Source organism: Boleophthalmus pectinirostris, unplaced genomic scaffold (genome assembly GCF_026225935.1).
Source record: "Boleophthalmus pectinirostris isolate CB_2022bp ecotype Guang Dong unplaced genomic scaffold, ASM2622593v1 HiC_scaffold_142, whole genome shotgun sequence".
NCBI lineage: Eukaryota > Metazoa > Chordata > Actinopteri > Gobiiformes > Gobiidae > Boleophthalmus > Boleophthalmus pectinirostris.
Window position 1 is genome coordinate 2,193 of NW_026571051.1, and position 14,913 is coordinate 17,105.

The following is a 14,913-nucleotide window of genomic DNA, read 5'->3' on the forward strand; positions in this document are numbered from 1 at the left end:
GTAACCAATGTGACTATATCTTTCATATTTCTGCTAATGCCATGTCCAAACTCTATGACTCCTTCTTATGAGCTTTACAACAGAAGAATTATTTATTTTAGTCTATGACAGAGTCCAGGAAGCGTCTCATGGTTACGTTATACCTGTATGCATTTCAGTGCGGTTTCATGGTAGGGGCTGAGATTTTAAAGGCACATATAATTACTTTACCACATTCACTGTAATATTGTGTAGTGTTTGAAAAAATCTGTCAGTACAAGCTGCCATTGTAGTCGCCAACAGACAGGAACATATAGTAAAAGTAAAGGTAGCTGAAGTGTAGTGATTTGGGTATCCATGTTTGTGGAACCATTAACTGTATGCTGTATCTATGTATTTATGTATGTATGTATGTATGTATGTATTTATATATTAATCTAAAGCAGCAAAATGTCATCACTTTAAAAAACATTTGGTGAAGAAAGAATGACAAATTTTGATGTATGCTTGCAATCATTCTTTTGAAAACTGTTAGCCCACACTGAGTTCAGTATAGGTAGCCCACTAAAGGTTTCTGGTTGTGTTATTGTGGTAAGTATTCTTTTTACATACAACGTAACCTAGAAATAGATCATAGGCCATATAGAAATTAGTGTAACCTGTCAAAGAAACAGCTGTAGGTTACTGAAGAAATTATTAATGAGAAAATGTTAATATAAATGCTCCATGTGTGAAAAAACTATGATAGAAAACTATGGTGAATATAGTTTTCTTCATGTCCCCCATTGATGCATGGTGGTTATTAATGCTGCAGTACGACCATTCCCTTACTTGGCATTTAATGATATGGCAACTTAAATAAATGTCTGCTAGGTATCCATGGAGAATGCCATAGTATATGACTCACATCTTTTATATGTATATATGTCTGAACATGATTTAAGTTCCCCATAAGAGAGATGTACCCTCTCATAAATTCTGACCCATTATAAAATATGTTATATGTTTAAAGAGTACCAGGTTATAGACAATTCAACATTATGAGGTAGAAAAATTTAACTATTCTGTTTAGGCAGCTGGAAATGAAAACACATGAAGAATGCCGTCAAATATTTGAGTGACCAAAGGAATACTTCTGTGTGATTATATCCTTTATGTGAACTGGGAGAGTCCCCATAGAAATACATGTAGCTTGAGGTGCCGAGGCCAAATGGTAAAATTTTATTAACTTATATTTCACCGGTGTTAACACTGCAGGCAGAACAGACTCATATCTACTCACATGACTGCGAGGAATTCAAAGATGGAGTATGTGGATCTCTGTGCCATCAAAGAGAAGACATCAGCCATCTTCTTCACATCAGGACCTGTAGGAGATATGGTGGTGAATGTTTTACACGCTAGTAAAGAATTCTTTTGATTATTTTGTTTTAGATGTCTGTGGAATGTCAGTAATAAATTATGCTGACAACATGCTGGTAAAGATCCAAAAATAGTATAACCTCTTTGGTTCATATTAAAAATCATACAAAGCTTGTATGGCATTCACCCTAAGATTTACAGGTCTGATCTGTGGAGAGCACAATAAAAATGCATGTAGTAGACTAACTAACTCAAGTTTTATCTTTTATTTAATATCAAAAATATAACTAGGCCTATCTATTAACTTCTCCCAGGTGACAATGCAATTTTACACAAGAACACCCTGTTTATTCCATCTCTTAAGGGGGACTTGATAGACTGGATTAACTAGATCCACCAGTAACAAATTATTAATTTTATTGTAGACTTATATCCTATCCCTTACCTTGACAGCTTGTTGATTAGTGAAAACACCACATATTCATATTGTCTATAAATGTTCAAGAAAACAATGCATCAACATCAACATAATAGTGGTTTAGGCTCAGGCCACCATGTCCATCTTCTTTAGATTTTTAGTCAAGAAAAAACTGTTCCCCCATTCTGTGGTGGATTGCTGCCCTCTACAGGATGTGGCATTTACTGCAAATGGTCTGGTAATCTTAGAACATGTATATTCCTTCTATGTAGGCTATCCTTTAAAACCTTGAGCTCTCTCGTACAAACTTATAGTACGAAAGTGTAATCAACTGCTGTAAATAAAATGTGGAGTTTTAAATACTTTTACAAATATCCAAAACGTGATCATTTACATTAGTGACTATGCTCTTGAACTATATTCTCCAACAAAAAATTGCATATACTAACTAGTCTTACCCGCATCTGCATTGCCTGATATAATCGTAAATCTGTGTTGAGAAGCCTGAAAAATCTAACATAGAAAACAGAAAGAAATCGCCCATAGTTTCACAGCAAAGTGAAAAAGTTGTTGTAATGCATTTGGACAGTGGGGGCGCCAGGCACACAGGCAGTAAATCGATAAAACGAAGAAGAGGCTGGCGCAAATATGGCGCTCCGCAGTTTAACATGTTTAGGAAGAAATGCCCTTTATTCTACCCTGTTTGCTCCAAAGCAGGTATACAAACATTGTTTATTTTCTTTGGCCATTATTTGTAGTATTAGTAATATGATTTACGGCCATTGTAATAGCGCAGTTGCCAAAAAGTTCGGTTTACATTTGTGTTGCTGTACCTATTGCTCCATAGCATATTAGCTAACGTCAGCAGAAGGACATACCTGAGGTCTTCTGATTCACATAATGCGAAGATATTGCCTAACTGCTAGTTTCTGATGCCATCACAGCATTCTATTGGCCAATAATATTAATACTAATATTTGGCATCTTAAATGCATATCGTTAAAATGCTGAACTTTGATTAATACCGTGTTAATAATAGAAATGATCAGGTTCAACATTTGTGTATTTACCTTTTGGATATTTTTGCGCAAAGTACTATGTAAAATAGTAAGTCAGTAGGAAGGAGTGAGGCTTTCCCCCATCTGGAAATATGACATACCGGTAACCACATTTTAGAATCTGATTACCATCAATAAGCGATATCGAAAATTTCCCTAACAACGCATTAATTCTGTGTCAGTGGTGCCCTTTCAAAGGTTTAAGTACTGTCCTCTGTGCAGGTCCTGAGGAGCTGTTGGGCGGCTGTGGAGCAGGTGAGAGACTATTATGTAGACTGGAGGATGCTCCGAGATGTGAAGAGGAGACAAATGGCCTTTGATTATGCTGATGAAAGACTGCGGATCAATGCTATCAGAAAAAACACCATCCTGCCAAAGACACTTCAGGTACAAGTCATGATCATGACTGTATTGCACTGCATACAAATAAAATTCCAATCTAAAAAAATGTAAAATAAATTCACTATCTTTCCTTGCTGATTAAGGTGCATTGTGCAACTTTTCTTGGAGAAGGTAGATGGGCTTTGCTAGATTGAGGATGCTTTGAATGTGTAACAGTATAGAATTAAACCTATCTTGATTTTTGGAAAAATACTTGTAAAAACATTAATTCTTAGTATGAGTGGAGTCACATCTCCACAGATTTAACCTGTAACTTTGCCCGATTACGTCATGTGTTTGAGCCCCTGGACAATGATGAGTGTAATCATGAGAACCTTCCAGACAAAGCAATACCATTTCATTAGAGACAAGCATGTGGTGGTGCTGCTCCAGAAAAGTTACATAATTACATGTTTGGATTTTTTTGTTTTGCAGGAGGTGGCAGATAAGGAAATAGCAGCATTACCCAGGGACAGCTGCCCTGTGCGGATACGCAATAGGTGTATAATGACTTCAAGGCCAAGAGGAGTGAAACGAAGGTGGAGACTTAGCCGAATCGTCTTTCGTGATTTAGCTGACCACAACCAGATGTCTGGTATTCTCAGAGCAAGATGGTGATACTACAAATTGTTAAGAGACTTGTTTCTCTCTAACTCATCGTGGTTTATTCAAATGTGGACAGTCAGTGTAATGGTGGGCAATATTATGACCACAGATAAAATGATGATATACTATCCTTTTCTTTGTAAATATATTTTCATTGTTAATAAATATTAATTGAATTTAAATGCAGTAATCTGTAAACTACACTTTTATTTATTGTCCCTGGGAAATATATCCTCTGCATTTGACCCATCCAGTGCCACTGGGGCAGCCTGTCAGAACCAGTGAGCTGTTGCAATTCATCCCTACCTTAGGTAGGAGATTTTACCTGTGGGGCTTGTGTTCAGTTGAGAGAAACATGTAAACTATACACAGACAGTATGAAAGAAGTAGCAAGAATGACAATAGGAGGTTATGGGTGAGGCGTAAACTATTGTACTAAAATTGCCTTCAGTCCAGTTCAAGTTGTTGTGAAAGGCAGCTTTGCAGTTTCTTCTATTATTGGAATCATTATTGAATCATTATTGTGGGAAATAAAATACTTCGATAGACTTTGCGTTTTAAAACATTAGTATGTCTGTTAAAATGAAGACAAAATGCGGTTACTATTTTTTGGGTACATTTTCCTAACATCCTTTAGGTGGCAGTATATGGTTGAGGTACTAGTTGAGGTGCCAAAAGAAACTGAAACTAGAAGGAGACCGGGCGGCGCGTGCGTTGTATTGAAAACAGGACGTTTCATTACCGTCACTAAAATAAAGAAGTATAATGGATCTAACGGAGCAGGTAAAGCGGATTCTGTTTTAATATACTGTGTTTATGACGAGACAAATGAGGTTACTCATGTCCTTTGATCAGAGCGCACGGATGTGTCTGACTGAGAAATGATCCGCTCCAAGCTAGCTTCAAGGTTCTAATTCAGCCAACTCTAGGGTTTTAGGGCAATTCTCATTCACATAACAGTTAGTAGTGAATGATAAATAATAATGATAAAATGACAACCCCATTCTCACTTTGAGTTTTACTTTCAAAATCAACGGGTTTGTGTGAACTGTCATAGTCCCGAGTTGGCTGGAATATTCTAGCAACAACAGAAACGCCGCCAATCAATGAGAGATGTTATGCAAGAAATAAACTAACATTTTAAACTTCAACGACATGCGGATTTTATGAAACCTATAAATGAGCATTGGCGTTAATGTCACGGGGTATGTCCTAATGTGTTTTGGTATATATTCTCACATACTTTAGTGTGCCAGGTGTTTTAAAGCATTAACAGTTAATACAGTGCTCTGCTAATGAATAAAATAATGATAATCTTTTTAGCATGAAACTATGATTTATATTTTTCTGTTGTTGTGCATACTTTCTACTTAAATCAAAATAACACTTTCATTGAAATGTCTGCAATGTAAGATGATTTCCAAATGTTAACGTGCGAACTACGCTATAGCAATAGTGTAGCGCTATGAGAGGCTTCTCAAGAAAATGCAATAAAGCGTTACTATTATTATGAAATAAAGAATGGCTAACAGTAGGTGGAAGTCTTGTTTAAAAAATATTGATGAAACATTTAATACAAACATTTTCCAGACAAATCCTTAATATTTAATGCACTTTTCTAAATGTTCCATTGTACACCTTCTCGTGCAGATCAATCAGTTGGAGGCAGACTTAACAGAACTTGGGTCCCTTTTGGAGAAGGCTGAGAGAAAGAGAGTTAAAGATGTGCTGACACAAGAGATAAAGAAAGTGGAGAAAGATCTCTCAGGCAAAAAACAACAGAAGGAGCAACTTGCCAGAAAAGATGTGAATTCCTCAGCAGCATCTAAAGTGGCATACACAGTCAAAATCACAAACTATGGTATAGTATAATCCTCACATAGTGACATTTTAGGACAGTGTCATGGTTAAAAAAAAATGGCAATAAGAATGTTTCTCTTCTGCAGCGTGGGATCAGTCTGATAAATTTGTGAAAATCTACCTCACACTGAAGGATGTGCACAAGATTCCATCAGAAAATGTTGAAGTCACTTTTACAGAAAGGTAAACTTTTTGAAGAACTAATAATAGGATTTGTTTTGTCAATTTTTGAATAGAATAACTGATACGAGCTATTGAACTGTATTGTACATAGTATGTAAGTACTACATACCTGCTAAAATTAACTGGTGTTTCACAAAAATCTGAGCCACAGCAAATTAATGTGTGGACATTCTGTTGTGTTAATATGATGGCAGCAGGTGGCAGCCTTGTTCCAACGACTACTCTAGATCAAGCAGATTTACACATGGATTTACATTTTAGCTCTATGTTGTGATATTCTACAAAAATAAATTATATTTTGACGAAAGTTATTACCAAAAGGAATGTGATGTCATTAAAAGCTGCCATATCTTTTGTTATGAAACACCAAAGATAACTAACATTGCATTCTGTCTTCAATGATATTTGTTCTTTTTCAGTTCATTTTCTGTGCTGGTAAAGGAACTTGATGGAAAAAACCACCAGATGACCATTCTAAGCTTATTACACCCTATCAATGAGAAGGACAGTTATAAAAAGGTAGGATAAGACCTAATTTAAGATAGATGAGTTACAGTGACAGTTAAGTAATTAAATTAACAATTAGGTGACCAAATAAGATCTGTTTTTCTCTTTAATAGATAAAAACAGACATGCTTCTGATAATGTGCAAGAAACAGTCCACACAAAAGTGGGACTACTTAACAAAAGTGGAAAAGCAGTCGAAAGACAAAGAGTAAGTGAGAGTCCTTGGCATCGTGACATACTGCTTCTAAAGACATGCCCTAACAGGACTTTATGTTCTTGTTGTTCTTCAATAGCAAACCAAAAATGGATGACAATTCAGATCCCAGTGATGGCCTGATGAACATGCTCAAGAAGATTTACGATGAAGGAGACGATGAGATGAAGAGAACAATCAACAAAGCCTGGTCAGAATCCCAGGAGAAGAAAATAAGAGGAGGGGCTCCAGACATGATGGACTTTTGAGCTTGGATCCCACCTCTTCCTCACTGTAACATCAAGTGAGACAATGAGTTGAACATGTTTAGATTAAACCCACTACACCAAGAGTTTATATTGCCTTTACCACATTAGGTCTATCACGAAAACAAATTTTGATGTGCACTACAGTGCAAGTAAATATAGGCGATAAACAATAAAACTGAAAGAAGTTCATAATTCCTCTTCAGCTCAGATCTTATCATATTGCTAATTGCATATTGACCACAAAAAATATTGTTCAGCTTGCATATATTGAACTATAAGTCGATGTAGTAATTATCATGACAGGCCTATACCACACCGATCTATCATTACTTAATATTACGTAATACCTAATATGAACAGGAAGGCATCTTAACTAAATTCATAGACTGAGTGGTATGCATTCCTTTATAGTTGCACTCAAAAGATGCCATTCATGTGTTCTTTCCTTTTCTGTCATTCCTTTAATAGATAAAGGTATTCCTAGAAACATCATTCCAGAAATATCTGAATATATTAATGTGTGCTGTCACCATGGAGGTAGTAGAGTTTGACATAAAATTTCAATACACCTGGCTGTGTAATATGTTCCATAAAAATGTAAATGTAAACTTAAATGTAATGTAAAGTTAATGCCTGACATTACCAATATTCTGTTTGGCTAAACACAGTTGTGTTGTTTCTTTAAAAAAACAAAGCCACATCAAAACTCTGTGAAATAATAAAAGTTGATTAAATTTATAGTGTATATTAAGTGTTTCTTCTTTCTCCAAAAGCAATGTGCTCTGCAAACCTTATTTTTTTGTTGAACGTGACAGCAGGTGGCAGTATTGTTCCAACATCTACATATTCAGATTTACCCAGATACTAGCAGGATACTAGGGCAAAGATAATTTCCACGTTGCACTGTGCATTTTCTTTTAAACCAAACAGATTATGGCTTTTATGTAAGCTGTATGTAAGATGTAACCATTACCAAATGTTTACTGGCAATCCCTCACAGCAGCAATGCTATCTTTAGAACGTCTCATCAAATGATCAAGGGGCATGACTGGAATGAATGGTGAGAATTTGAACCCCATCTGAACTTGCATGCCAGAGTGTGAAGGGGCAGCAAAAATCAAAGTAGACCTTTGATAAAACGTAACATGTCACTATAAGTGGCGTCTTATTATTTATTCTGCACCGCTATGCCCAGAAGGGCGATTCATCAGTGTGATAATCAAGAAACCCACTTGGGAATCAAGATAACCCGTTGTCTGTTTAGTTTCCAGACTACTGTAGTCCTTAAGCCTATCACTTTGGTTAATCAGCGGTACAAAGATGTTTTTTCACCTGAATACGCATTTTTACTGGCACTTTGTTTTCAGTTTAATGTTTTATGATGATGATGCGAACATGTCTGGACTTCCTCCACCAGTGCGCAGCCTGAATCCGCCCCTTCCTCGTGACGTCGTAGCTATAAAGCCATTGACAGTCGTTCCCAGACGCATCAGAGAGATACAGTTGGTTGAGGTGATCGAGGCAGTGCGAACCAACCAACTAGTAACTACTGAAGCCAAAGGGATAAATACGGACAACACTTGACTGACTGACAATAGCACTGCTGTGCTCCATGGATACCGGTTGTTTTTCGGCAGCGCAGCGTATTTCTTGCCACAATATGAATGCGGATTTATTCAAGCCTGCTCCGGAGCGCGGACCCACACAGTCCTCAGCCCCGGCGAAAACGAGTAGAAATAAGGGCGAACAGAACAAACCTGAGGTCGCTCAAGTGATTACGGACCCTAAATCTGGAAGATGCTACAGCAAAGGCAAGCTTTTGGGAAAGGTACGACATATTCTTTTTACGCACGTATTGCTTGCTCAATGTTGAACTATATTTCGCTCAAAAGGCAATATGTTGAATGTATCTGCTTTGCGTGATTCCAGATTTACTGACAGTTGTTATCCAGGTGAGTAGTTAATGCGGGAAAAGGCAGTGACCTCGTGGTAAATGAAGTGATTTCTCCATGCTGTGTGCGCGTCACTGCTGAATGAATCAGTCGCAAGGTGTGCCCATGATTGGCACCACCTCACACGACCATACGATTCATATTTTCATCAATGAAAATTTTGAGTGCCCTTTATATAGACAAAGATGCGTCTAACATACCATTACATCTAGTGTCACAGTTTCATTTATGAGATTGAAGGCTTGGTATCGCATTTTCACGTATGAATCGGGCAACATCAACATGTTGCATTTACATCGACATACTGCATCGGGCACGTAGCCAAGATTGTTCTATGCCCCTGCCGCAGAGCTGGGAACGTCTCAGTCAATTTCACGGTTAATGAATGCAGTAGCCCTGTCTGCTTCATCCCTATGTCCGCAAGCGTTTACGTATAGATGGCAGCTCGAGCTGTACGATAAAACCATAAAACCATAAACACTGTGTTCCATAATGACATTTTGGAAGGTGCAAATGCAGCCCAAGGTTACAAAAGACCCTGTATGCGTTCTGCTCAGTCAGATGGATTCAAAATTTTTCGACCATTTTGGTCTTATGTGTGATACTGTCTGACATGGTGCTTCCAGACTTTTCTGTGTGGATCCCCATCTTGCAGAAGCATTGGGAATCAGAGCTTTTTTTCGATGGGGGGTTAATGCAGGTTTTCGACCTGCTGCATGTGTTGTTGACCAGTTGTTTTTCTTTTAAAGGGTGGCTTTGCAAGATGCTACGAAATGACAGACCTCTCCAACAACAAAATGTACGCAGTTAAGGTGATTCCACAGAGTAGAGTATCCAAGCCACATCAGAGAGACAAGGTACACAAGTGTGCATTATGAATTAATTAATAGTATATTTAAATGGAAGCAGACTAACGTATTATGTTTTCAACAGATCACAAATGAAATCGACTTGCACAGATCCCTCTCACACAAGCATATAGTCAAATTTTCCCATCATTTTGAAGACCAAGACAATATCTACATCTTTCTGGAACTATGCAGCCGAAAGGTGAGCCACCGCAAGATCCCACAGTAGAACATGCCTCCTTTATGTATACATAACCATGCTTAATCTTGCTCAAGTGAACATATATAGGCACTTGGCATGCATAGAGCATAGTACAGTCCCATTCATGGAACTAGATGTGACAGTTTCCCCATTGCCTTGTTTCTCTGCAGTCACTAGCCCACATCTGGAAGGCGAGACACACACTGACAGAACCCGAAGTGCGGTATTACCTCAGACAAATCATATCTGGCCTCAAATACCTCCACAGCAGAGGAATCCTGCATAGAGATTTGAAACTAGGTAAGTACGGAGTGAAAGGCATAGCAGTCCAATGTGTTAACACATGAAAGCATCCCTGGAATCTGCTGTGACTTATGGCCAATATGTGGAATGCTGACAGGACGAATGTTCTCTCTTTCAGGCAACTTCTTTGTCAACGAGAACATGGAGCTACGGTTAGGCGACTTTGGGCTCGCTGCAAAACTAGAAACTGTGGAGCAGCGAAAAAAGTAAGGATTTTTTAAAGAAAAGATTAATTTACCAGTCCACAGATATCAGTTTCCTTCTCTTCCATAGTGCTAATTACGTAAGGTACATTCTTTGTCCTACCTGCCCTTTCCGCTAAGCACCTGACTCAACTGGTTTTAAAGTGGCAGTTGATGATTTTACTTGGAAATTAGATTCAGTACCTATATGAGAAATGATTAATGCTGAAGGAATGCTAATAATACAATTAATGAGTTATTAGACAAAAATAATTAAGTGTGCCTTGTTTTTTCTATAGAACAATCTGTGGTACTCCTAATTATCTGGCCCCAGAGGTTCTCAACAGACAAGGGCACGGCACAGAATCTGATGTCTGGTCACTTGGGTGTGTCATGTAAGTTGGCATTTTTAATAAACTAATATCTGAATAAAACTATGAATTTGTTTGCTGAATTTATATTTTTGTTTTCTTTATAGGTATACTCTCATGTGTGGTAACCCTCCATTCGAGACCCTTGATCTAAAGGAAACCTACAAATGCATTAAAGAAGTGCGATATAACCTTCCGTCCACGCTGTCCCCCTCTGCTCAGAAGCTCATCTCTAGCATCTTACAGAAGAATCCTTGTGACAGACTCACACTTGATCAAATTCTCAACCATGAATTCTTCACCAAAGTAAATACTAATTTTGTATGGATAAATAGCACATTTCACTTCTGATTGTTTCTTTGTTCCCAAATGCTTCCTGGTTATTCCTTGGGTCTCGAACTCAACTTTTTTTTTCTTCCCCTTCAGGGCTACACTCCCGATAAACTCCCTCCCAGCAGCTGTGTGATGGTGCCAGAACTCCACCCGCCAAGTCCTGCCAAGAAATTCCTTACAAAAATGGCCAAGAGTCTATTTGGCAAGAAGAAGGCAAAAGGTAAGCTGAAGCCATGACCACAGTGTCAAGTCTACCATACCACTGTGTCCTGTCCTATTGTCCCCTTGATTGAGTGTGTTAAAGTAATAAAGTTGGTATGTCTATGCTGAATCCATTTTGTTGTTTTGCAGTGGAAAAGATGCCTTGCGAAGACAAAGATGACAAGGACATTTCAAAGCTGGTGTCTGGCATTGTTAAATGTTCCATCAATCGGCAGATCAGCTACAAAACAGTGGGACCCAATGAGGTGTGTGCTTTTTGTTTTTTTGTAGTAGTATCACAAATGAGATGTGTAAAAAAATAGACTGATGCCAAAATGTCACAAAGTGCTCACTGAGTGGGCCATTTTTTTCTATATTTAGAATGAGAACCTGATTGTAGTGAAGCAGGAAGTAAAAAGATGGCAATTAGAATGTTGAACAATATGGTAACCAAAAGTACCTAGACATTTATGTAAATTCATTGTGTATTTGTTGCTGAGGTTAGTCCTGAACTTTTTACTCAGTGTTGCATTGCAGAGGTGACTGGGGCACAGAAAAAATATGATTACACACAAGTCACTGTATGAAGCTGCTAACTTCTCTTGCATTTCTTTGCCCTTTTTATGCTTCATTTGGCCTAATCCTGTAGAGCTGATGTTTCATGGTTGAAATGCTGGTTTGTGCTATTGATGGAATAAATGTTGACTTGCTCTGCAGGCGCCCTCCCCCGCTGGTCAGCTGGTCAGCTCAGTGCCCCTGGAACAGACCCCTGCTGAGGAAGAATCCAGGAAGTCCATCTCTCGCTCCTTTAAAGGCACCATGGCCAGCAGCTCTGAACGTAAGTTCAAATCCCTCCTGAAAAGCATATAATTGTAGAGTTTCCTCATGCTAACGGGATCACATGTGTTTTTGTCTCTGCAGCATGTGAGGATGTGCTGACTCCTGCAGCTGTCGCTGAAGCGGCCATGAAAGTTCTGAACGGCTGCTTAGCAAACATGCCAGCAGGTACGAAACTCATGAAGCCCAGCCTAACCTGTTTAGTGTGAACTAAAATAATATTTGCACAGTATCGTTTTCTAATATGTCATGTCTATTCTACAGCTACCAGAAACCCACCCTGCCTCTCCAGGCCACAGTCCTTTTTGTGGGTGACCAAATGGGTAGACTACTCTAACAAATATGGCTTTGGATACCAGCTGTCCAACCAAAATATCGGTGTGCTGTTTAATGAAGGAACACACCTCAGCCTCTGTGACCAACGCAAGTATGTGCATTTTTTAACATCTTGTACATTCTTCTTCATGTTTATCATCCTTATTGACTGCTATTCTTTTTCTCAAACAGGACAGTGCATTACTGCTTGACGAACAACAAACACTTCACCTTTGCTGCAAACTCGTTACCAGAGCAGCTCCGCAGCCAGAAACAAATTGTAGAACTTATGGCCAACTACATGGAGCAGAACCTCATGGAGGTAGGTCTTGTTTAGTGAAATGCTGTCATTTAATCAAATCCCTGTTTGGTTCAGTACACTGACGCCACTGTAAATGTTTAGGGTGGTGATCTACACTGTGAGGAACATGTCTCTGGTCCACCTCCACTACTGCTCCAGTGGGTCAAGACTGACCATGCACTTGTGATGCTCTTCAATAATGGCACTCTACAGGTAAGACTCAAATTTATATTTTGTTTAATCTATATTTGTGTGTCTCAACATTTTCATAAACAACCACTATTGTTTTTACAGGTAAACTTCTACACAGACCACACCAAAATAATTCTGTGCAAGTCCTCAGATGACTCGTACCTGCTGACCTACATCAGCCGGGAGCGGGTGTCATACACGTACCCATTGAGTATGCTGAGTGAGCTGGGATGCTCCTCAGAGCTCCGACACAGACTGAGGTATGTGGTGCAGCTGCTGCAGCATCACATGGACGCCTGAGGCTCTCCTTTGTTCTGAGGTGTACCTCAAGGATAGGACTTTGTACTCGAGCAGTCGGACAGTGAGCAATATCTTCACCTGGACTGATGCTTAGGCAGCTCATTATTGCATTGACATGTGAAGGGTCAAAACACACTGCAGACCTCACTTTGGGGATGTTTCCTGAAAGGGTTGTGCCTGGCCAGCTTTTGCCTCTGGTCTTTATACCTGAACTGGCCTAAAATGGATCCCTCACTGACGGATGTCTGATCAAATTCTCTCACTCCAAACCACTGGCTTCTTGGATGGATGCATCAAAAGCAACCAACCAGTCATGTAGCTCCCAGCCTTTCCCAGTACCTTGAGCATGGTTTTCCTGAGGCATCAAACACGAAGACTCTACCATCGCTTGCATCAGATGTGGGATCTCCTTTCAGCAGGACAGCCTTTCCCCACAGTGATATAAGTCCAGCATGGATCTGGAAGAGTTGTCTTAGTGAGCAGATGCTTTGGAAAAGGGCTGTGGTGTGAGAGAAGAGGCCCTCCTACCCTCAGTTGGAAACAAGCCTGTTGGACTTTTGACGCACACACATTCTTGTTCTTTATTTTAAAAGCCTACCATTGCCTCACACTACAACCTCACATGCACCATACCATTCCCAGCCTTTAGTAATATAAACGTCTTACTCGGCTCCATCACTTTTTTAATCAAGGAATTGCTGGTAGTCGAAATAAATAATAAATAAGTTTCACAAAAGCGGTACACAGCAAATGGGCAAAAATGGGATCAACACAATTTTGCACTTTTTACGTTTTCATCCAAACGGCAAGCCATTTATTTTTTTTTTTTACTACCACTCATTTTTATAATTTGTTTTTAGCCTGCTAAGCATCTTAAGTTTTTAAAAGCTTCAGTTTTAAAATCACAGTGCGTTCCAAATGTGTATGCCACGTGTGCTGTTGGTCGGGAATGACAGAGGAGGGAGGGGGTGAGATATAAAGTGCCTTTCGGAGGGATGTCTGTATAGTGCAATAACAACTCTCTGTGAATGTCAAGCTGGATACAAGCGACAGATGGGATTTACAAGCGGGGCCCACTTCTTGTACTGTAAAGAAGTTCTCCCCATAGCACTACACTCATACCCGGTATAAGCTTTTTAGATCGACTGGTATCCTAAATGTATATCCCAGTAATGTCTATATCAGAAAAAAGAAAACATTGTACTCCGTTGTACTGTACTGTAATCCTTATCGGTTTACATTGCTTTTCTTGACCCAGAGTTGTATCCTAAAAACTGTGACCTGGAATGCAAAGTATTACGTACAAGTATTGTGTTTTCAAAAAGCCATCTGCCAATATCAGAAGAGTCTTTATTTTTGGCACATATTGTCTTGTTATTTATTTTTTATTTATACATGTTTTTTATTTATTGTGCAAATGTTTAAAGCGGTCTTGACACAAGGCAATGTTCAATTCCGATCACCTTTTGTATGTAATGTATTCGGGGAAGATGGGATTAAATAAACGTTTACTGAAAGCCAAAAAACATGTTGTTTTGCTCTTACGTGACACAGTGGCCCTGATGGCAGCATGAGTAACTTATGTAAATCGACCATAACGAGATGAATCTAAAGCACATTGTGTGAAACATTAAGATGAGTCTAACACCGAGGACATGTTTTGTTATTGTAGTGAATCATGCTTCAGTAATTCTACAAATGACAGTTAAAGTAGGCAAACCTGCTTAACTTTGGGCTCTTGCCATTTATAGACCTGCATT

The 14,913-nt window shown here is 38.9% G+C and overlaps 3 protein-coding genes across 3 annotated transcripts; all 3 read left to right on the forward strand.

Moving 5' to 3' along the window:
- Window positions 1-2,350: 2,350 nt before the first annotated feature.
- Window positions 2,351-3,990, forward strand: mrps14 (mitochondrial ribosomal protein S14). The gene is made up of 3 exons (XM_020922286.2): window positions 2,351-2,476; window positions 3,040-3,204; window positions 3,634-3,990. The coding sequence occupies exons 1-3, from the start codon at window positions 2,408-2,410 to the stop codon at window positions 3,814-3,816; spliced, it is 417 nt and encodes a 138-aa protein (XP_020777945.1). The 5' UTR covers window positions 2,351-2,407; the 3' UTR covers window positions 3,817-3,990.
- Window positions 3,991-4,428: 438 nt separating this feature from the next.
- cacybp (calcyclin binding protein) lies at window positions 4,429-7,554 on the forward strand. The gene is made up of 6 exons (XM_020922275.2): window positions 4,429-4,587; window positions 5,455-5,665; window positions 5,751-5,847; window positions 6,267-6,366; window positions 6,468-6,562; window positions 6,648-7,554. The coding sequence occupies exons 1-6, from the start codon at window positions 4,570-4,572 to the stop codon at window positions 6,814-6,816; spliced, it is 690 nt and encodes a 229-aa protein (XP_020777934.1). The 5' UTR covers window positions 4,429-4,569; the 3' UTR covers window positions 6,817-7,554.
- A 750-nt stretch (window positions 7,555-8,304) lies between these two features.
- plk3 (polo-like kinase 3 (Drosophila)) lies at window positions 8,305-14,679 on the forward strand. Its single transcript, XM_020921918.2, is given in 16 exon segments — window positions 8,305-8,552; window positions 8,555-8,644; window positions 9,518-9,625; window positions 9,702-9,818; window positions 9,989-10,118; window positions 10,240-10,327; window positions 10,603-10,698; window positions 10,782-10,980; window positions 11,101-11,227; window positions 11,359-11,474; window positions 11,926-12,046; window positions 12,130-12,213; window positions 12,310-12,472; window positions 12,553-12,682; window positions 12,764-12,874; window positions 12,956-14,679. Coding segments are annotated over 16 exon segments (1,950 nt in total). The 5' UTR covers window positions 8,305-8,480; the 3' UTR covers window positions 13,154-14,679.
- Window positions 14,680-14,913: the final 234 nt, after the last annotated feature.